Genomic DNA, 23,798 nt, shown 5'->3' on the forward strand with positions numbered 1-23,798 from the left:
CACGGGGAGGGCGAGAATGTGGGGCGGTTCGGTGTTTTTAATGACGTCGCGGGCGACGGAGTTAATGGTAGCGCTGCATTGGTCCTTTGCTGCGGTCGATAGAGGGCCGGCTTGCCTGAGTGAATTATTTGCAAGGGAGAGACAATGCGCCGTCGTCACGCTGCTCTAATAAGAGGCATGGCTGAAAAAAGCTCGCTAAGCTCGAAATCCCGAAGACTCCCCCTGAGTGTCGAGAAAAAAAGACAGAGGCAAAGCGACACAACCTTTCTTTTCCCGTCTATATATTTTCTTTCTCTCGGCGACACATCAGAGCGAGAAGCTATCCTCTCGAGCGCTTCCATCCTCAACGCAGATGAAAATGGTTCCCTCGTTGCTGGCTAGGAGGCGATTCTCGCGCGTGAGTACGGAGGGCAGAGCGGAACGAAACAACAATTACTAAGCGAGAACGCTCGTTTAAGAAAAAAAGCAAGCAACAACGGGAACGACGTTGAAGTATTCAACAAGACACGATAACCTCCGAGCCCGTAGTGCTATAGTCACGAGAGGGAAGGGCGGTGCAGCAGCTCGCATAGCCGGCGGCAAGGCACTCCGAAGCGCACCGTAAAGTGCGACAGCAGCGACATCACCTGCGCAGCGGTACGACGCGAAGGAAATCGCCGGCGTTGAAGCGCAGCTCTGGAGATCATGAAGAAGGACGCTCAGTGCGGGTCACTGTATTGTTTGTTCTTTTTTTTTCGAGTTAGGTTGACGGCAAGGGTACTACGTGTGCCAGCAGCCTAAGTATTTCGCGTGTCCCACAGCACGGCCGTTGCAGGCTGAGCTTTTTCTTTTACTGTTTTTTGTTTGTTTATTTAATACGCCAGTCAAGCTGGCTGTCCGACAGGATGATCAAAGAACCCTAATCACTGCAACTGGTAGCTTAAATCAACTGGAGCGAGTGAACTCACTGATGTTCAGAAGGAGGACCGATGTTACTGAACCGAATCGGTCTGCCAACTGAAATGCCGGTTCGAGAATTCAAGCTCACCGTATAGAGAAACTGCGATTGCACAGAGCAGCGAAGAAGCGAAGAGGTTTGGTCAATATGCTTCGTTTTCAATGTACAAAGTTCATGACTACTCCTACACCCTACAGCGCAGCAGAAAGTGCGCATATATTGACGCTTCAAGTCTCGGGAGCACTAGCGATGCTTGTTCAGTGAGTCAATGTAGGATCGAGTAAGGGCGAGGGTTTGCTTCTCGTCCAGTCGTCCGTGCTTTGCTATATACCGGTGCACTAGTTTCCACACGCCTGAGTAGGCCGTCACCATGATCGCGGTATTGCTTTCATATTGAGTTCTCCGCCCCGGCATCTGTCTCTTTGCAACGGATCGCGCCTCATGTGATCCTATGCGAACAGGTGTAAGAAAAGCAAAACCTAGCAGCCTTCTCCGACCACGCGTAGGCGCAAGATTCTAACGGCGACTGATACTTGCGACAGTAATTCGCTCTTTCGGGTTTTAGTCACCGTCTCTTCAGTCTATAGGCTAAACTATATTCTGCCGGGAGACGAGTTTCTGAAGCATCGTTAATAAACTGGGCCTTGTGTGCAGGTATTATTGTTCAAAGACTGTGAAACCGGTTGAGAGGCCGTGTGCGAATAGGATGCTTCGAAAGTTGTAGCCGAAAGCTATTAGTGGCCAGATGCAGAAAAAAAAACGAAAAGAATTATGCTACCCTTCTCCTCGAGTCTCCGGAACGCTGCACATCCATCCAACTTGTTTTGGCGGGAATAAACAAGTGCACGCTCCGCGCAGGAGCAACTTCTACCGACATGAGTGAAGACGTAGGAGGAGGCTCACTCTTAGATTTTTCGGTGTTCTACGATCAACTTCCGCGCATGCGCCAGCCCGTACTCCGTAAAGGAGTTCAGTGAACGTGCCGGACTTGCTATAGACGCGATTGGAATGGTGCAGATCTGACGTCTGTGATAGAATAAAACTGCCGTCGTTGGGCCAATCACGACACGCACGCTTCAAGCTATTTCCGCTCGCGCTTGTTTGTATCAGGCCCGAAGAGATTGAGCGGAGAGTGGGTACGTCGCTGAACTTCACCGGCCGTGGCTACTCTCTATTAGGGAAAGGGGGGGGAGGATTTGAACAAGCATGCTGCGGACGCTGAATGGGTCAGTGGACGCTGCGAATGCCGTATAACCCAAGCGCCGCACCGCGCGCTTTCCTTGAATGTGTCTGCCACTGTGTTTCTTGACATTATTACAGAACGCGTTCTCAAGCAGTGAGTCGACAGTTCGATCAACTTTGACCCTCGCTGCGCAAGGATACGTCACAGTTTGTGAGGAAGCCGAAAAGTGCATCTCACAGCCGACGCACTTTCGTCCACTGATAGAGAGTTAAGTACACTGTACGGCCCGCCGACGACTCGGGCGGCGACAGCACGACAAATACGGGCTAACGGGGTCAAAAGCACGAACCTTCAAATTGTGATGATCCTAGTGGTGGCAAAACGATATGCCGAGTAGAGAACATGCGAAGAAAAAATTAAAAGACTAGACGCGAGACAGGAGAGGAAAATAAAATTATGATAAACCCGCGGAGGGGGAAAAAGTAGCCGAAGTGGGTCCTTGGAGCGTTCGTGTGTACACAACTTCGTGGCGAGCCCACCCACGGCGGGGACTCACTCGGCGGCGACACTCCTTTGAAGAGTTCAGGTAAACGAAGGGAGCGCGCGCAAACGCGCCAAAATTGAAAATATAAGAACGTCTTATTAATCCAGGAGATCCGTTCGAGTGCGACGTGGCGAGGGGGAAGGGGTGGCGGAGGGGCGTGGGCGGAGGAGCAGCGTCCACTTTGTGCTCCGGCGCTGTTCATAAGCACACAACTCTCTTTTCTCTCTCTCTCTCTCGCTGTACACGAAGGAATCACAGAAGCGCAAACAAGGCGGCGCGCGTTGTCAACAAGCTGCGCCGTCGTAATATCCAGGAATGTCAGGTGACGTGGGCGTTGTTGACCTCTCGAGTAGTCTTGGAAGAGGCAGCAGTCTCTCTCTGGTTCGATGAACAGAAGGCCAAGCAGGAATGAGCGGCAAAGGGCGGTCGCCCAACTGCTCCCGGGCCGGACTGCGCGCCCGGCACTGCCCGCGGCCACAGATTTTTGAGACGTAAGCAGCCCTATTAAAGAGATATAGTGAGGCCTAGCTAAGCCTAACAAGGCCTAGCCACAGAACGCAAAGTAAGAGCTAGGAAGAAACAGCCGGGCTGGAGGAACGAAGGGGAGAGACAAACACAAGTGCTGCGTTTCTCTCGTGCTTTCGTCCTTGTACAGCCGCAATGTTTTCCCTGTGTAACTGTTAGAGCGACTAGCCGAACAACGGACGTTGAGCAAGACCTTTCCTTAGTTTACCTAGGTGCACGGCCGACAACTGCTTACGTGCATCTCTCTTAACGCGCCCTTGTTCCCACCTGCCATTTGTTTCTGGCATACGTTTGTAACATGTACAAAAATTTTGTGAGTTGGTGAATGGAAGCTAACAAATGTTTATGTTCACATCCCACTCAGATATTCCGGCGAGGCGCGACACCAGTACTGCGCAGTCTTCTTCAACCTCTTGATTAGTATGTGGAAATACACAAATTGTTTTCCGATTAAAGAACAATTAAGACACCCGCCAATGCTGCACCACATGTATATGGCGTGCAAGATGGGAGAAAAGTAAGAACGCCAAAACTGAGCAGTCATATGTGCTCTCGATACGGCTGTCGCACGCGAAGGCTTCGCCACTATTTGTCCCACTACCCCACCGATCGTAAGCACGGCGCAGTAGGCAGGTTGTAATCCGCCAACTGCGGAAGGCCTCGATGAAGCAACCAAGATAAGTACAAGGGGTGCTCCGTTTGCTTAGTACTCTGTATCCTGAAAAACGCAAAACGTTACAGGAGCCAGAGATGGCATCAGCTAACTGGGGACCGGGCTCATAAAGCTGTTCTCTCATAAGTACGTTTCACAAGTGGCCAAAAACCGTGTGCCGACCAGTCGGGATAACAAAAGACACTACAGCCATGCCACCACGCCGACACAAACGTTAGTCATGATGATCACTGCAGGACCAAGGCCTCTCCGGAGAATAATGAAAGTTACGACGTGAATAAAACCCCTATAGCTTTAACAGTGCTGCGACGACGGAACGAGAAAAATAGACAAAGAAGACGCTGAAATCGACGAACAGACAACAGACATCGACAAAGTAATCAACCTTTTTTGTGTATTCCCGTCCGGCCGTCGCCTCAGCAGAGTTAAAATTGTCCAGTTCAACGAACCAGCGCACGTTGTGACCCTTGTCAAGTAAACTGGGCCTGCGGTTGCCTTACTCTGGCTTTCTGCTTTACGTGAGATGGAGTAAAGACCGCGTCCTCTTTAGCTTCCCTGGGATCTGTGGCCACGAGCGGGTGCCGACCGCGCGGGTCGACCCGGGATGCGGCGGGGGCCATCGCCAGCCGAGACTCAGTCGTCCGGGGTGATCAGCCGACGGTGGTCGCACGTCACTCACCGAAGAGGCACTGAACGAAGAAGCGGAGGCAGCTCGGGGGGCGAGCTTGTGGGGTTAAAAACGAACAGCACCATTCACCGAAGGCCGCCGAACGCGAGAGCACGCGAGCAGCCGGTGGCCCGCCAGCCCCGTTCGTCACACGTCCGAAGTCCGACTGGTCACCCTGTCCTTCGCGGTGGCGATGGCCGGCGGCGTCGTCGACGACGACGACGCTGTCGACGGCGGGCTGGCGGCCTCGCGGCAATCGTCGTCTTCCGCCGGCGTCCGCGTCAGCCGTGGTCTGTGCTGCTTCGTCGACTGCGTGAGACATGGGCACAACGTTAGCGCCTGTCCACACGCACAAATTCCGGCTGTCGTAAGGTTGCAAGTAGAGAAAGGCAAGCGATAGCTGGGCCCTGCAAGCCAGTTTTCGCCACATTTGAGCGTTCGCAGTTCGTGGCAATACCTTGGCATCCGCTCTGCATTGCTCGCCATAATAACTCTAGGACATCTAGGTCTTTAACTCGCTTAGTCAACAATAGAGGTCACCCTTGTTCTTAGGAGCACACTGTATACCATATGGCCGCGTGCAGTGTTCTCTGGATGATTTTCCGCGTAGGGAGGAGGATAGGCTATCAATGGTATCCAAGCGAGCATGCAAGAAGGGACACAAGTAGACGAAGGAGGGTGTGGACTCGGTAGACTACTGGAGCTCCTATGAAAAATCGTTGCGACTGCATTGCTGCCCAGCAGTCGCGCCAAACGTGGATTCCAAGAGAAGGCAAGCGTAGCAGGGGGCGGCAGGAAGTTAGGTGGGCGGATGAGATTAAGAAGTTCGCGGGGAAAAGGTGGCTGCAGTTGGCAAATGGCAGGGTTAATTGGAGAGACATGGGAGAGGTTGTAGTCAGGATGATGATGATGATGACAACGAGCACCTTGTTTATTTTCGTCTTTTCACCTTTCTCTCGACAATCGATCGCCCTCAAATATTCACGCGTGCTAACAATTGACGCTGAAAGCTCATTTCCTGATACTGAGCGGATGTGCAATGTAAAGCGCGTGTGTATCTAACGCGGATATATCGATTTATTGTTTATGTTGAACAGTCAGAACATCCGCCTGAAAATAACATGCAAAAGTGTATCACTACTGTTCGCCTTTTGTCAATGTCACGTCCAACGGAATGTTCGATATATCGAACGGCGCACGCGCTCCTGCAAGTAACCCTTCTCCTAACAGCATTCTTCGATCACTTTTGGTGCGCGGAGACGGCTGCATGGCCTTAACACTTGCTGGAAGCTGTGAAATCGCACGACGAGGAGAACGTAGGATATGTGCTTGCTTTTCCGCGGCACTTTATTGTCATGAGGTAAAGCCTAACTGTGGTCCTGGCTTGGCGTCTTTCGCGCGATTCGCTGCCGAAAGCGTACGGTAGCCAGCTGTACCCAAAATTTTATAGAAGATTATTCTATACATAATGTACTGGTAACAGGTTTAGACGTCTTGTGTTAGGCAGTGGCTAGTTCGAATGCAGCGCCCCCTGTGGCTTCAATGCAAGATGGTTAGGCCTGGTAACGCCTAGCGAGCGGTGCGCTGTCAGCACGCCGGGTGAGGCACGTCGCTGCAAGAAGCGCGCCAGCAGTGTGAGTGCAATGTATTCTTGCTTGTAGAACAGATAAACTTTCCTACTGCCACTTCTATATATCGAATTGTCGACATCGAGCGACTGCGCGATCCCCCTCGTGTTCGATATATCCAGGTCCGACTGTATGCACAGAGACACAAATCATACACAAGTCGGAAGCCAACAGCCACTGAAACTATGGAGCATAGGAGGTGTTTTTTTTTTCAATATGTGGAGTTCATCAATGAAACGGTAATATGGCATTGTTTTTAAAATAACTTATTAGAATGCAGAAAAAAGCAACCACATGCCGACGGTGGGATCCGAACCCACGACCTCCGAATTTCGCGTCCGGTGTCCTACCAACATGCGGGACACGCATGGCTTACTGATGCAAGTGATTTCCTTTTTGCTTGAATAAATATGCTTCTACTGTTTCTCTTACTAGTCTGTCTTTTGGCCAACCAGAGAATCCAGTTTTTTGAAAAACTGGAGAGCATTTACATTTGTTTTTGTGCCTGTTTTTTTGTGTGGCGTTGAATTTTCTTAGGCTGTGCCTCGTGATGGCCAACTACCGCAAACAAAAGTCTTGCTTTGACAGCTTTTCTTCTGTCAATATCGCTGGCACACCTTAAGCGCGAACAAGCCAGGAATGACCGAACAGATATAACAATTCTCGAACACCCCCTGCACAGCAAAATGATACACCGAGGACCCTGTAACGCCTTCAGCAGCATGTTTCCCATATCTTCTGAGTCATGCACTGAGCAACACAACTGTGCACTATGCGCATCATGCCTGTGTTTCAAAACGCACAAATATCAGAACCCATATCGTAACAGTACTTCTAACATAACCCTGCTGAATTTGGCACTGTATGATTATCCACGTTTGCACACTATGCAACAAAAAATCGCGGCAAATTACATTTAACACTTCCTTTATGTACTGTCAACAATATCCCAGATCTTCTCTAATCGGCGAGGAAAGAAATGTTGACGCTGTATCCAGCATCTATGTACGCTCTGGTTTGCTCCAGCGCTTGTATGCCAGAGCACTTTTAGCATGAGCGCGAAATAACGAGGAAGGCAGCGTGCGAGTACTGAACAAAACTACGGTCACCTCTGCAATACCTGCTGCATTGTGTAGCGTAAGAAACAATGAAACCACATTATTATCGATTCCAAAAAGATTTGCAGGATGAGTCGAATTTTAGCAATGCTCCCATTGCGTTTTACAAGGGTGATTACAAACGTTGGTCAACGTGGCTAAGCCCAAAACTCTGGGGGAAACAAACTAGAGATATGAACAACGTGAGCAACATTGAGCCACGACTTTCCACTAACTGAGGATGGCAGAAAAATGAAACCGATTGGCTCACCTGAGTCAGGTCTCCCGGATGTGAGGCACTGCGCAGCGGTTCTATCCACGGGTCCGAGCCTGCGGGCCACGTGCATGAACCGCCCACCGCCCCCCTGGAAAAGAAACAAAAACAAGTTCTGTTTTTAAAGGTGCGACATTTATTATCTTTGGTTTACACTTCAGGAGATTCTAAAACTTTATTTATTGTGAGTCTAGAACAACAGGTTGCATGGAAATTATGTAAAATCTTGCACCAAAAAGATCGACGAAAGAGAAGATAGCTTAGGCATGAAGTATATTTCTGGTGACTAACCATAATTTTCGTAACTACGAGTCACAGCAGCTTCTTGTTTTTCAAGAGCAGCTGTATCGTCTACAAACTTGGGGTTTCACATCGAGTGGGTAAACACAAAATCGCGGTGCCTCCTAGTGGCCAAACCGTGAACCACACAGCGAAGAGGGTGAAGGCCTGTGGTTTAGCACTGATTAATTAATTAATCTCGTAATACTGCAGGCGAACATTTTAGCGCGTGCTGGAGGGGCTATAGAAAGCATGAAAACAAAGAGTGACACAAGAAATGGCAGTTCACAAGGTTGCAAACAATAAATTAAACAAAACCTTTATTCAATCAAACAAGTGACGTTTGGTAATGCTCCCACTGCAAATGCTTTACCAAAACTAGAGGACTGGAAATTGGCCACCGGAAGGCCAATCCAGTCGCGAATAATCCGCGGGAAAAAAACAGTTCCTGAAACATTTCAGTGTTTGCCAAACTGGTTCAAGCAAATGGCTTGCTGGCTGGTGTATTCCTCTCGACAATATCTGTTCAAAATTTTGGGGTGAGCTATGCTTAGTTTACTTGCTAAGAGGTTATTAATAAACAATAGACAGGACATTTTTCTCCATACTTCATGTAGTGGGATGTTAATGAAGCCACTAACGCCGTCAGGAGCAGAAAAAAGAAACACAGCAAAATGGACAAACAAATAAAAGAATACTGACGCGTGTTGAAACCACAGTGCGGATCGAAGCGCCAACAATGGCTGCATTTGGGTCACTGCCCCCAAACAACTGTGCAGCAGCAACGTGCTTCCTCAAACGCTTCTTTTAGTAAGTTTTGTAGCCCTGGTTGTGAATTTTCAATAATGATGACAGTTCTTTTGAAACAGCGATCGCGTCGAGAGGATTTTCATTTCACTTAGAAAAGTAAAAATGACCCTAAGAAATTCAGCTTACGAGTGGCGGCGAATTATCGGATTTATCTGCATTGATTCGACGGCGGGTTCACTAACATGATGCAGCATTGAAACTATTTTAGCAAATTTTTCCCACCTCACACAATCTCCACTACGTTTCGTAGTCCTCGGTGCTACGCATTATGCCATTACCCGCCACGGACGCTTAGTGGTTAAGGCATTCGGCTGTTGAACCCGGGGTCGCGGGGTCAAGTCCCGGATGCGGCCGGCGCATTTCGATATGGGCGAAAGGCAAAAAAGCACCCGCATGCTGTGTGATTTCAGTGCCCGTTCAAAATCCCCAGGAAATTAACCCAGAGTCTCCTCTATGGCTCCTCTCTCTTTTTATTCTTTCACTCCGTCTGAGCTGGGCGAAACGAAAAATGCGCCCATGTACTGCGCGATGTCAGTGCCGCAAGTTAAAGAACCCCAGGTGGTGGATTTTTTTTTTATTCCGGAGCGTTCCAGTCCGGTGCCTGTTCCCTCGCGGTGGGGAGAAGCGTCCACAGAGAAGCAAGACAGTTACCGCTCCTTTCCTTTCCTGATAAGCAAGATTCTTTGCCTTATTACACTTTCTAAGAAACTGATAACTTGCTCAGAAACTGAGAAAGAGAAACAAGGAAAGCAACACTGAGCAAGACCTCTTTGGTTAAACTTTGGCGAAACTTCAAGATCTGAAAGATATTGTTAAACTGCTTGGGCCTCTTTAGATCATGGTAAAAATTGTTCCGCCCTCTGTGGTTACTCGCATTTTGTTTCGGGGTCGTACAAACGCCGTTGAGGCATCCCCAATAATTTTATTTTTATATTTTCATACTGCAAAACTCATCCGAGAAGCTCTTTAACTCAAGTGAAGCCGTCTCTGCTTTCGGTCTTCTGACAACGGCTGTGGCTCAAAATCCGACGCAGCACTGTCAATTGTAAAGATATCACGCACTGTTCCTGAAAAAAAGCCTTTTAAGCTTTTAGAACTGCTATGTGACTGCCGGTAAGCATTAATTTTTTTTCCTCATTTTAAGCAACCTTTGAAGCTGACGGTGTTCATAAATGTGAGTAATCATCAATATATGCATGGCCTATACTTAAAAAACTTGTTCGCTACTCACTTCCTGTGCCCCTCCCTAAAGCGGGACCCAGAAACGCTAGGTGTTTGTGAACAATTTTTGAGTTTCATGGAGATTTACCCCAAAAAGCTTAGCTACTCAATCTCATCAATTGCAGTCTGAAAGGAAGAAATCGTAAAGCACAGAGAACACGATCTTACTCATTAATATAACAAAACAGGAAATTGAAGAAATATTAAAGCAACACTCAGCTCAATACCTAACACTTTCAACTAAATCTATATGCAGGGTGCATTCAATCATATATTCTTCTGCTTCTACATATTTTTTAAACCTTACAAACTTTCCGAATAGACCTCGCAAACGGTGTCGAGCCAAGAACACAATGCGAACCGGTTCCCCGACACTGACGCCCTAAACCGGATGAATCCACCCAATTTGCATAAACTTTCTGGGACAACCGCTAAGTTCACCGCATTATTCAATAACGTATGTTTATCGATGTTCTCCTGCTTCCCTATTACATATCATTATAACAATTTATTCGGAGTGACCCCTCCGTTTATTTTCACAATTTCATTGTTAAAAGCTTGCTCATATTCGTTGCATTTTACTTTCATTTTATTGCATTCCGTTATTATTTCGTAATTTGCGATTTCCCCGGTATTTGCACTTGTGTCCTCTCCTTCATTCACTTATTTGCCCGAGGGTGCTTTTGTACGCTTGAGTACAAAGCAAAAATTGGCAGTGGCTTAATTTGGATAACCCTGGAATTCAGCGAAAAGTAAAGAAGCGTCTGAGTCTCGTCCATGCCAGCTCCGCTATACGCTCGCGACAGCCGTTCTATATTTACCCACACGACCACGTGGCTATGACGTGGTAAATCAGATGGTCTTACGGCACCCCCATCTGATGTCATCATGTGGCTTCACATCACCACATCGGATGTTCTTAAGGTCAAAGGTCAACCCATAGGTCACCCAATGTCAAAGGTCAAGGGTCAAGGTCATAGTTAAAGGATTCGACACCATAACTGCACCACATATGACCATACACTGCTAACGTGGTTGGGCTGAAGGTCGTTCAAGGTCATTCTCCGGCCTACGCGACGACTGCTTCACCTAGCGTAGTGAAGCTTTTCGCTTCAATAAACCCCGCCCGGCGGCGAGAGTAGCCGCACTTGCCTGCTCGACTCCGGAGATTGGGTGGGCACCGAGAGAGGGGGGGCGGGGCCCTGAGCGGTGGCCGCCCTCAGCGGCAGGTCGACGGGCCGAGCTGCCGCACTGCTCGCTGCTTCGCGGGAGCGGCGCTCGGCGCTGTCAGGGCTCAGCAGCCGCAGGATGGTCTGCATGTCCAGGGCTAACCGACTTTCCATGGCTGCCACTTGCCTGCGCCCAGTAAAGGAAGACCACAGGGGGGGGGGGGGGGGGGGGGGCGTCTCGTCAATTCTCTCCACAGAACTGTACAACCAACGTACGACGAATCATGTGAGGTTCCCATAAAAGTTTTTGAAACACTAAAGCCACGAAAATGTGATTTTCCTGACAGTCTAAGTGTGCAGCTAAGAGTTGCAAGCTGCGCTCTGCGCCTGCCTGCGAAATGCACCTTTTAATGTCAGGCCACGCCTCCGAGCAGAGAGGAAATTTGGCATTCTCGTGGCTTCTTTGTCGTTTTTTATGGCCCCATTTCACACCAGACAAGGTTTGTCGGTTGCGACTAGGTGTGATAACTTTTTTTCCTATTTATTATCAATGCTCCTGTATGTGTGTGTTCCCGTTTTGTAGTGCGTCTTTCTTCTCGATTTTCATACGGGCTTTCATATCACTGCTGGCATAGGTCGCGATTAAATCTGACGACAGCCTTGTCGAGCTTATTATTTAAGTTCATGCGTGTGTTCCAATTTCATGCTAGTTCTAATGTCATCCCAATGTCGCGATGAAAAGGTGTTCATGTCTGTTTTCACTGATATCAAAACCATTCTCCCGAAGCATTGTTTCTTTTTTTTTTTACGTGTACCTGACCGAATTTTCTTTTTGCAGCTTGTATTGTGCTCTATACATTTGTGTTTGTAACCCCGCCACTGTAATGCCGAATGGCTTTGTGGGTATCAGATAAATAAATAAAATAATTCCGTGTCAAGAAAGCGTCTTTGCGCAGATGCGCGTATATTCAAGTGCTGAACTTGTACATGAAGCTTCTCTATGCAATATGCACTCAAAGCCGAAACACATTTTTAGTGACTTATTTCTATTCTAAACGAAAGACTATTGTTGTATGTGGTCTTGAGTTTTCTGACATCGACATAAGCACATGCTCTCTACGGTTCACACAGAGCTTTGCGTGTCTATTTGCCTTTGCACTGTTAGGCTCAAATTTGAAAGGACTAGTAATTTAGTGACCAATGACCGCAATAGGCACAGCGGCACAACAATGAAGCTTCAAGAAGTAGATAGGCAAGTACAGTGTTCTGCTTCTGTTCTCCTCCATGTCGTGCGCACTCATTGCCATGATTGCGGTGCCCGCCGTTTGCATTTGAGCATTCGTTCATAAACTACTACACGTTACAATTGATCGAAGCTTCCAGGTCATGTCATGGCCGATCTCAAAACCGCCGAAATAAACCTTTTTGAATGCAAATGTCAAGCGTGTAGTAAGAGGGCGATACCAAGATAGACAATGTGCCTGGGTAAGGTGCGGATTGTCGAACAAAGGCAAGCTGTACCACTGAGATTTTTTTTTTTTACGGCTGTTCAAAAAAAAAAATTCATTGCGTGTACTATACATGTAAAAACTATGACGTTGAAGTCAGGCCAGTCCTTAAAACAGCGCAGTGTCATCTGCGCGTACTTATCGCTTGAATCTGTTTGTGTTACGGCAGATGTTCCATAAGCCTTTTCCATAAGCTTTATCACCACCCATCCCTTCGCCGTGATTTGTTTCAGTCACCTGATGCTCTCTTTCCACGCCGTGATCATTCTTTCAAAGTTAAACGCGTAAACTGTCATTCATCGTCTTATGCCAATTCATTTATTCCCCGTACTATCACTGAATGGAATAGTTTGCCATCAGTCATCGCCACAGAAACTGACAATAAAAAATTCCAAGAGCTTCTTCGCTGTGACGGAAATGTGTAAATGTTTGCTGTTTTTGTTAGTGTTCAATTTTTCTTTGTGTGATGCCTTATGTTTTAATTAGCGTTTTTTTTTTGTTACACTTACTTGTTGAAATGTATCGCGATTACTTATGATTGTACCCCCCCCCCCTATGTAATACCCTCTTCTGGAGGGCCTTTAGGGGTAACTTGAATAAATAAATAAATAAAATAAAAATGTAGAAGCAAACGCTCCGCCACAACGCGTGCAATCTTCACAGGCGAGCCTAACCACCCGCACACCCAGTGTGTTTAGCCTACTGCTGGTCGGGTAGTAGGTCAGGAACCGGCCCAAGTCGCAGACGAGCAAGTAATTGCACGTGCTTGCACATTCCAGCTGCACAGAATGCCCTGCAGATGCTGGATTTGCTAAATTCGGTGCTTGGATGCTCCAGCCTCATCGTTCCGAGAAGAAGTCGGGATGTCTTACGTTGTCATCAACATTATCAGCCGCAACGGCAAGCAGCCCTTCTACAGACTGGAACGTCTGCGCTGCCTGTCTGCCTCGCATTAATGATGGAGGAGTGTAGATCTGTTCCACTCACGTCCCAGCGCTCGGCAGCCCTCAAGGTGTGCAGGCTACAGCTGCGGCGGCCAGTGACTTTCCGTGCATTTGTCATCGTTTGTCGTGCTAGATACAGACCACACTGCGCTACTTCTTAATCTTTTACGCCCCCCTCATCCCTCTCCCCCAGTGCAGGGTAGCCCACCGGAACATTCTTCTAGTTAACCTCCCTTCCTTTCCTCTGCCACTTTTCTCTCTCTCTCTCTCTCTCGAGCCTAGAATTTTACGGACACGTCAACTTGTCGAAAGGTAGAATCGCGGAGGGCAACACAAGAAACACGCCTGGTGGAACGCGCACGACAAGTCCAGTGAAGGGAACGCGGGGCAGACCTGGCCAGTTGGTCGATCCTGGACTCGAGCAGTCCCAGGCGGGCCTCGTCCCCGGAGGGCGGAAAGGGCGGCTGCGGAGGCGAGGCGCCCGCGGGGCTGCACGACACCGGCAGCGTGACGCTCGAGCTGGACTGCGCAGAGGCCCGCGGCGCCGGCAGCGACGACTCGCGGGTCGACGAGGCCGATGGCGCTGCAGCCTCCTCCTTGGGCGACCAGCCGGGACTGCTGCGGCTCGACCCTGCGGCGCGGGTCACTCGTCAAGTACTGCGTTAAAACGGACGCTTGGGCGAGTTGGCGAGTCACTTTAAACAGAACAGCGCGCAGTTTGACAGCGACAGCGAGGGAGACACGACACGGACGAGCGCTGACTTGCAACTGTTGTTTATTGCTTGGAACGAAGCATATATAACTGTAGACTGTATATAAGCCTCGTTCCAAGCAATAAACAGCATTTGCAGGTCAGCGCTCGTCCGTGTCGTGTCTCCCTCGTTGTCGCTGTCAAACTGCGCGCTGTTCTGTTTAAAATCAAATACTACGACCTCGATATCAATCCTAGGTTCCCCAGAGAACAGAAAAGAGCGCCCACATCTTTATGATGCGTGCGGACTACACAGACGAGCGCGTCTAGCGTGCACTGCACAGATACCCGCGTAAACAGGAGTCGAGGTTATCCTTGTTATTCAGGTGTCCTTGGATGATAAAGAAGAGGAAGAAAGGGTGACTAATGAAGAAAATAGCCTTTACAAAATGCAAGGGCTTCTCCAAGACCACCGGTGGGATAAGTGGAATGAATGAGGAGGGACTAAATGTCTCTGAACTGGCAGCACTCGGTGCGCACGCCTTATAACATCGCACGGCGCAGCGCGAATGAATTCCATGCAGCAGTCTTCCCAAGGAGTAGCGTATGCTGACCTGCAAGCCTTTTGTTGCTATTATAACCCCACACACAGACGCACACACAGCATTGAAGAGCCAGCAAATGCATAAGTTTAACGTCCCGGCTTCTGTTTTTCTTTTAATAAATTAAAGACACCGCCCCCCTCCCGCTAGAATGTAAACTTCATTACAGAAAAAAGAATAGTATTGCGCTAATACGTGCTTAATTTAAACTTCGAATTTCAAGGGAGAGGGAAAAACACGAACTATACGAAAGTAGAATTAACGAGAAGGCTCTAAAAATTGTCATAAACCTTCCGTATTATAGTAAATTTATGTCATAAAAACCTGAGCACCTTTGTGATTGCGGGGAAAACAGCTTTCGCAGTTCTACGAGATGCTTTTCTGGGTGCATCCTAACTGTCGAAAAACTGTTTAGAAATGTTGTCTAGCGGCTCCCGCGGCCGCCTTCGGGCTGTGACACGCTAGCGGTGGAGCCTCCTGAAAAACGGCGGCGTCGCTTCTAGGGAGTCTTCACCGCATAAATAGCGACCAGCGTGCAGGGGCGGCGCTAAGAGGGACAGAAAAACCACACAGCCAGAAGTGAGGGATACGCTCAATGACACCGGAACGGTGTGACGCTCTCTGAAACGAAAAGGAGAACGCCACCGACGCACTAATCAGCCTCCGAAACGGCGCGCTGCTAGGCTCCGCTGGCCGACTAGGACTGGTAGCGAAGCTCATAAAAAGAAACTATGCAGCCGGACAATTTTAAGGCGGAAGCCTTTATAGGCAATCAGCTAATTATTAATTATTTAAACAAATTGCTAGTGGTTAGCGGTTAGTTAATTAATGACTAGCAATTTTGTATTATACTAATTAGTAATTTTTATCGGTAATTCCTATTTAGTAACCTTTTAATTAGTAAAACAACGGTAGTCGTTTGTGTACTATGTTGTAACTGGAAACTCATGATGTGGCAAAGCAGCCACATCAGCTGTGATCTGGAGCGGACACGCCCTTATCCACTACAAAAAGAATATCTCACTGGAGGGCTTGCCGACCTGCCTTTAAGGCCTTAACCATTAAATTACTTTTTAATTAATTCCGTTCAAAATGAGACTCTGCATGGCCATCCCAGCTTTCCATAGATTTCTTAAGAGTTCAGCTAACTCCCGCAAGATTTCCACAAATCACCTGCAGTTAGATCAAGAGTCCTTTTCTTGGAATTATTAATCGGGGCTGTGCGTCAACAAAATGACTTCTGAAACGTTCTGGTACAGGCGTGCCGGAGGCAAACGGCTTTAGGATGGCTGTGGCGGGATAAACGGTGGGCTGAATGCATAAAGATGTTGTCCGATGGCAGAGCATGAAAAAGCCTGCAGCAGAGGTAGACAAGCGCGCGTTTACGGCGAGAAGCTAAGGTGTGCTCATGACAGCGTCAAAAAAAGCGAACAGCATCGCGTTGCTGTCATTTGCGCGTGCATATCGTAGTTTTTGCGGTTCCTTGCACTTATATTTAATTGCTTTCCACCGCATAAATCATTCTGCTGGTGCTTTACTGCATTTAATATTTTATGCCGCGGATAACGTTACAGCTGCGTATGTTACGGTTGTGTATGCTGCTCACAGTAAAGAGTCGTCAACGAAATACGGCCGTCAGTAGTAAAAGCCAGTCTCGGAAGCAATCATATAATTGCGTTTTCTTCATTCCTTTTTTCGTTCGTTATGTCTTTTCTTTGCGCTTTTGCGCTTACCACCTACGGCTTCCGCGCTACACGAAGCACGCTTATAGTACTTTTCAGCACTTGTAAACAAAGCCGCGGCGGCCAGAACGAATCTTCTTCATGCTCCATCCCTGTTATTTTCTACCACGTCCGCTATAACACACTTCACTGAATACAATGGCTTTGGGGGTAAAATTTACGAGGTACGAAAGATGGCACTGTCGCTGTGCCTACAGTATACTTCCTTGGCTCAGCGTAATGGGTACGGGCACACCTCGCCTTAGTTTATTGTGTCACAGGGGTGTTAGCTGGTACACAAACACGAAGGCAAAGACACAAATGTGAGTTATACTGCGCAGCCAATAACAGGGAACATGCCAAGCCGCAGACTCGCCTAAATAAATTCTCGGTCTAACCCGTGCTACGCCTTTTTTACTTCACTGCAGGAATGCATTAATGTCTGCCCGTGTTTTCCTGCGATGCATATACAGCGAGTGTTGTAAAGAAAAAAAACGTTAATGCGCTTGCTTCGTTACATGAGTAGGTAACAACGGTAACAGGTGGTAACAACGGCGAAGTAGTGTGTATGAATTCCAGCTCTTTCGTGCATCATTCACAACTCAGCCAATCACTCAAGTTCACTCCGGTGTGCCCAGAGAATGCTGAAGCTTGCTTTCTCACAGTGCAGATTGTCATATCACTTAGCAGCATGATTTATCTTTCGATATACAGAGCGTTCAAAGTTAGACTTTAGGATTTAAAAAAAAAATACAAATCTCGAGGCACGAGCGCCTGCGCTATGCCATATCCACACGCAGCTTGAATCTGCGGGAGTGGGCCATGTTGGGCACGTCAAAACAAATTCGAAGGTTTTAACAGCACAAAGGTACAGCCTTCCTGATTTTTAATAACATAGCGCGAGCGCCGACCAAACTGCTGGTCAGCGCCTTATAACGGCTATAAGCGTACAACACGGTGAAAGTTCACACACGCGCACGAAGGGAGAGCGTCGTCTGCTACGCTGTTCTGATCACGAGGACACACGCCCTGCCACAATATCTGTTTGCAAAAAAAAAAAAACCGGCGGGCAGCAGAGCACGTGTGCATGACTAAGATATGACACTAAGACTTGCTTTTCCTCTTTTTTTTCGTATTACGGGAGGCCGCGCTGGCGAAGCAGAATTGAGATACGAAAAAATAAAAAAGGAAATACAGCAGCACATGGAAGCTATTGTCTGGAATGCGAACTTTCTGATTTGAGCAGGCCTCTGTGAGGTGGGAACACGATAAAAGGGGCACCAGATGGTTCGCATTCCAGGCAATGGTGTCCACGTGCTGCTATGTTTCCTTCCTTTTATTTTTTTCTTTGTTCTTATCCCAACTCTACTTCGCCAGCGCGGCCTCCCATAAGAGGGGAAAAAAAGAAGAAAAGCACGTGTCAGTGTCACATTTTAGTCATGCGCATGTGCTCTCCTGCTCGCCGGTTTCATGCGGACAGTTGTTGTGGAAGGGCGTATGTCCTCGTGATCGGAACAGCGTAGTAGACGACGCTCTTCCTTCGTGCGCGAACTCTCTCCGTGTTGCACGCTTATAGTCGTTATGAGGCCCTGGCCAGCAGCTTGGTCGACGCTGGCGCTATATTATTAATACTCAGAAAGGCTGCACAAACGTAGCGCTACCTGGGCAGTGCGGGTTCCCACTTCCTTTGTACCACTTACTACTACTTCGAAATCCCGGTAATGCAACAGCCTAACTAACAGCCACGCGGCCTTTTCTCGAGGCAGCGGGCTCGACTGCAGTGCACTCACGGGCCATCCTGGGCGACACCGCGCGTCCCGCGACTGACGACCTCTGGCGCTCGTCGGACACGCGTCCCGTGCTGAGCGACTGCTGACCATGGCCTGAGCCAAGGCGCGAGCCCGCATCGGCGCAGGGGCTGGCGCCCGTGCTGTGCGTGGCTCCAGGCCCAGTTCCGAACACAGCAGTGGTCAGGTTCGCCACGCTGGTGATGGCACCTGCCAAGCCACAAAAAACACAAGGCTAAAGAGAGAAGAACTGACATTTCCAAGACGCTCTCAATGGGCGCCTTCAGGATGCACAGAAAGGAATGATGCAAACATTGAAACTATCGGCACTCGCGGCCAAAGCATTTGAAGTGAATTTGGATTCCTGCTACACCAGCTGTACATCAGCTGGCCTCCTGAACACTACACCACAGTCGTTTATGAACTAATGAACCCTCCCCCATCTTCCAATTTAGCGCCGACCGCCATTTGTCTTACCGGCTTCAGCCAGCTAAATACTGGGCGTTTTATGGTTTATGGGGAGTCTAACGTCCCAAAGCTACTCAGGCTATGAGGAACGCAGTAGTGGAGGGCTCCGGATATGTCGACCACTAGGGGTTCTTTAACGTGCACTGAAATCGCATAGTACACGGGCCTTTAGATTTCGCCTCCATCGAAATTCGACTGCCGCGGCCGGGATCGAACCCGACTCTCTTGGGTCAGCAGCCTAGCGCCATAACCGCTGAGCCCCCAGGCCGGTAAATGCTGGGTGGGCCAATGCATCTATATACAGGCAGCATATGATGCGAAGTTAATGTTGAACTGCCCTGTGAAATTGCAAGGAAAGCCCTTTGAGTCGCATTCCGTAAAACATGATAGCCATGCCCTCGCGGAATTTGCTTTCACTGAACGAAGGCCAAAAAAAAATTATGGCGGTTTAGCATTGCTAAGAACGAAATATTGCGCGAGAGCAGAACTTTTTGCAGGAGGACACCACAACCACGTACTTGAAAGCGCGATTTAGGTGTCCATGGACCCAGGTTGCCATGTTACGCGCGTCTTCAACTTATAATTATGAAACATCATTCCAGCGTACAGAAACACACGAACAAAGAGAGTAGACACGATGGACGCCGGACTTCAACTAAGATTTATTCCACAAAACAGGCTTTTTATGTCCAAAGGGGTACAGTGACCACTGGGGCTGAAACCAGATAATTATTCAGGGTGGCAGAAATCAAAACAAAAACATAGGCATAAGGGGACCTTGCCACTCACATTCAACACATCAGCGCGCCTCCACACCGCCTACCTGGCTGACCCACCAAGCACATTTGCCTTGAGATAATCTGTTTTATTTTTTCCCCAGCGCAGAAGAAGGGCTGCTGATGCACTTCTCTTTATTCAGCTGAGATGCAGATTGCTTCAAAAATTTCCCGGCTCTTTTGAGAGCCCAACTTGCGCAGCACACGCGTTTGTTTCAAAAACTCCTTGCATACTGGCTCGTGCGAGCAACGGCGAATGTGGTCAGCTAAATTATCTCCGCCACTTAATGAGTCAGTTGTCCTGCGATGATCAAGCAAGCGTTCAATGACGCAGCACCCAGTTTGTTCGATGTAACGTTTGCCACAGGCAAGGGGGATGCTATATATACAGCACGCCAACCTCACATGTAACGAGGGCATTGGTGTGCTTAATTTCGCAGGCAGGCCTCTTCTTGACGTGATTTACCAGGCGGCACATGCGTCCCAGCTTTTGCGGGGCTGAAAATACGACACGTTGGTAGCATTTGTCGCCGACCTTTTTGAGGCGGTGTGACACCTAATGCCAATAGGGCACAACAACAGGTCATTGTTGCGAAGGTTTGTTTTCTTCTGGCTTCCGCCGCCCAGCAGACTACACCTCGCGAATCTGGCTTTCCACCACTGAAGCCACAAGTTCCCCTGGGAACCCTGCCTGCTCCAGTCGCCTTAGTTGGTCATTGACGCTTTCAAGGACTTAATTGCTCACACGTGGTGTATAGCATCCCCCTTGCCTGTGGCAAACGTTACTCCGGACAGACGGGGTGCTGCGTCATTGAACGCTTGCTTGAGCATCGCAGGACAGCTGATTCATTAAGTGGCGGAGATAATTTAGCTGACCACATTCGCCGTTGCTCGCACGAGCCAGCATGCAAGGCGTTTTTGAAATAAACACGTGTGCTGCGCAAGTTTAGCACTCAAAAGAGCCCGGAAATTTTTGAAGCAATCTGCATCTCTGCTGGATAAAGAGAAGTGCGTTAGCAACCCATCTGCCGCGCTGCGGAAAAAATAAAACAGATTATCTCAAGGCAAATGTGCTTGGTGGGTCAGCCATGTAGCCGATGTGGAGGCGCGCTGATGGGTTGAATGTGAGCGGCAAGATCCCCTTATGCCTATGTTTTTTTTATTTCTGCCACCCTGAATAATTATCTGGTCGCGGAAATACTTTGCAGCCCCAGGGGTCACTAGTACCCCTTAGCACATGAAAAGCCTGTTTTCTGGAATAACCCTCTGTTGAAGTCCAGCGTCCGTGGTGTCCACTCTCTTTGTCCGTGTCTTTCTCTACGCTGTAATGGTGTCTCATAATTATAACCAGAGCTAACTAGCCCAACTCTCTACGCTTAGCCAGATTCAACGTTTTCATCGCCATTGCCAATTTACCTAGCCGGCGGCCTTTGCTCCAGTACCGCGTTTTTGCATCAATGTTGTCAACGCCAACGCATGCAGCGCGCATCTCTATGTCACTAGCGCCGCATAGCTCAAAGCGCGAATATTAGTTTGATAGTAGTATTAGTTGAAGAAGACGATGCGCAATGCATAGCGTGAGAGTGTGTTGCAGTTTAACACGAGGCGTGTTCGGCCGCTCCGGTAGCTCCGATAGTGGCCAGCAAGCTGATCTGTCCGCGCCGCCGCGGGTTTCAATCCCAGTCGCAGACATTAATTTGATTTATTTTTCTTTATTTCACTTGACACAAACGCACGAATATCGTAAGAAGCTTCTCGGGGTTTACCCATGAGAATAGTGCTTTCGCGCTAAAAAAAAAGAAGCTGGCGCTAAACATTTAATACAGTTTCAGAAAAGAGATATCGTTTTGCGTGCGTATGGGCTGCGCCATACCAAACTGCAGTCAGCAGTGAGCCTTCGGCGCTTGCAGGTGGCATTCATTGCCCGACTAATCCCACAATTTAACCTCCTATCATTAATAACTTGGTGACAGATCTGAAACACGCTGAAAACTACAACTATTAAAAAAACAGCGTATTAAAGTGCGTGGAAGCGGCAGGTAATCAGGCCAAGGACTGAAAACCAAATGTAAAACGAAATTTTTTGGCATTATGGCATTCATTTGTCGTCCGCCTTCTGTCAAATTCTTGACAACGATTTGGGTTCGTGCTAGTTCGTGTAAGATAATACCAACAACACAGCGCAGTGAGCGGTCGTACAAATTAGGACAACTCCAGTCCTTGTGGCGCGTCATTCACTTCCTACGCCCGTCTGTGAGGCGTTCTCACTTTACTGACCAAGTAAGTAGCAGAATTCACTCATCTACTTCCGAAAATGCTATAGTACTCGAAAACTACCGGGGCACTTAAGTCTCCTTACGTGCTGTGAATGTGTCACATATATTAAGGAGCCTAAATTAAATTTTAAAGGAAAAAGGTGTGAAGAAGACGACGCGAATTAACCGAAGAATAAAGAAGAGGAAGAAGAAGCATTCGTTGAGGTAGAGAGAGATGATTGGTGGAGAAACATACGGTGACGTGGAGAGAGATGATTGGTGGAGAAGACAAGACGACGACAAGGCTTACGTGGACTAACACCGAGACTATAAAAGGGCGAGCGAGAGCGAGACACGGGGGGGAACAGCAGAGAAGCGGAGACTCCGGCGGGTCAGGGACAGTTTGGCTGGAAGAGAGCGACGCCGGCTACTGTTCCGGTGAGCTCGCGTTCTACGACTCCGCATCGTGGACTTCCTGCCGTGCCTGAGCCCGTTCCGTAGAGTCAACAGAGGACGCTACCACCTGCTACGGCCAGGGGTGTCTCCAGCGCTGTTGCAACCGATCCGGGTGGTGCCCCCCACGCCAACAACACCGGCATCATCTCCACGGGCGCTTGGACCTGGAGCTTATACGGCGCAGCCAGCGACGCCAGCCCGAGCACGTCGAACACCGTGTTAGATGCGGGGCTTCTCTCCCGTAGCAGGCCACCGGTGTTGGGGGATTGCGCTTCGATCCCACTGCTGCCACCAGTTGTTAGATGCGGGGCTTCTCTCCCGTAGCAGGCCACCGGTGTTGGGGGATTGCGCTTCGATCCCACCGTTGCCACCAGTTGTTAGATGCGGGCCCCTGGTTCGCCTGTGCCGTCTCTCGCCAAGGTCGGTGTCCCCGGGTTCCGGATCGGGAGACTGCTGTAGTGGGGTTGACGAAGAGATGAGAGGGTCTTCGAGGTGAAGGAGAGACTGAAGGGTTTATTTACATTTATACAAAGATTGAAAGAGTGAATCGGGAGCTGGCGAACACACGCCAGGTCGCTGCTTAAATAGGGTCCGCTGTCCCCAGGTCCCTAGTTGGGGAATCTAGTTCATTAAAAATGCGTCGAATCACTGTGATGTAGATCACGTGTCCAGTCTTCCGGGTCCGCCCCCATCCACACACTCTTGCCACTTCTGGCAGATTAGTGTCCGCGCTGTCCAGGCTTCAGTGATGAATAGCCCGAAGGGGGTCCCATTGAGAGCGTTGAAGGTCAGTCACCTGCACTTCACAGCGGTAGTGTGGGGGCGAATGGATCCCACCGCAGTTCGCAGAAGCTGTCACGTAGAGCGTGGGAAAGCACAGTCCAAGTCGAAGTTGTTTTCGAAGCACGAAGATTCCAGAGACGTTGGCTTAGCCAAACCCGGCCGCATTTGTCACGGCTGATTTGCAGTTCCGCCGCTCGCCGGCTCCCCCGCCGTCCCCTCCGGGAGAAAAATGTCCCGGGTTGGTCCGGCGTTGAGAACAAAAGACAGGTTCACTAAAGCCTTTCTCAGACAGCGGGGAGCCGTTTCACCCCTTAAACAGCAGGGGGGGGGGGGGGGGGAATGACCCTTGTAGACGCCACCACCTGCACTCGTAGCGCTGCAACCACATCGACGGCCCTTTGAAGCCTCGGTAGATTGATGAGTCCCAGTGGCTTTAATATTCTTGGCATGTTGGCGTCTCCAAACGTAACAGCTCCTCCGCGGCCAGGACAATCTCGATCGGCCAGTGGTCACAATCACTGGTCGAGGAGAGATGACTTGAGTTGTAGCGTGGGAGGCCCTTCTGCATCTTGTCTGCAAGCACAGAGTAGAGTCCTAAACCTCGGACAACGGAGGCATTAGTCGAAATCAGCCACTCAACATGGCGCCACTCCCCAGGCAGTGCACGAAATTCACCCGAGAGCCGCCAGGCTGTTTTGCAATACTACTGCATTGTCAATGTAAACGTAAGCACAAAATTTTGTAGCTGACAGCAGTAATCTCGGCTACTAAGAACAGCTTCCATGTCTGCCAAATTCGCT

At 49.0% G+C, this 23,798-nt stretch overlaps 1 protein-coding gene across 1 annotated transcript in view; it reads right to left on the reverse strand.

The window, feature by feature from the left end:
* Positions 1 to 821: 821 nt before the first annotated feature.
* The window catches only part of sei (potassium voltage-gated channel seizure), a 245,892-nt gene continuing 222,915 nt past the window's right edge, over positions 822 to 23,798 (reverse strand). The window contains 5 exon segments of the mRNA XM_077659340.1: positions 822 to 4,838; positions 7,526 to 7,619; positions 10,991 to 11,194; positions 13,853 to 14,090; positions 18,264 to 18,470. Of these exon segments, the coding sequence (XP_077515466.1) occupies positions 4,677 to 4,838; positions 7,526 to 7,619; positions 10,991 to 11,194; positions 13,853 to 14,090; positions 18,264 to 18,470 (905 nt within the window). The 3' untranslated portion in view covers positions 822 to 4,676.

This window comes from Amblyomma americanum, chromosome 3 (assembly GCF_052857255.1).
Source record: "Amblyomma americanum isolate KBUSLIRL-KWMA chromosome 3, ASM5285725v1, whole genome shotgun sequence".
Taxonomy (NCBI): domain Eukaryota; kingdom Metazoa; phylum Arthropoda; class Arachnida; order Ixodida; family Ixodidae; genus Amblyomma; species Amblyomma americanum.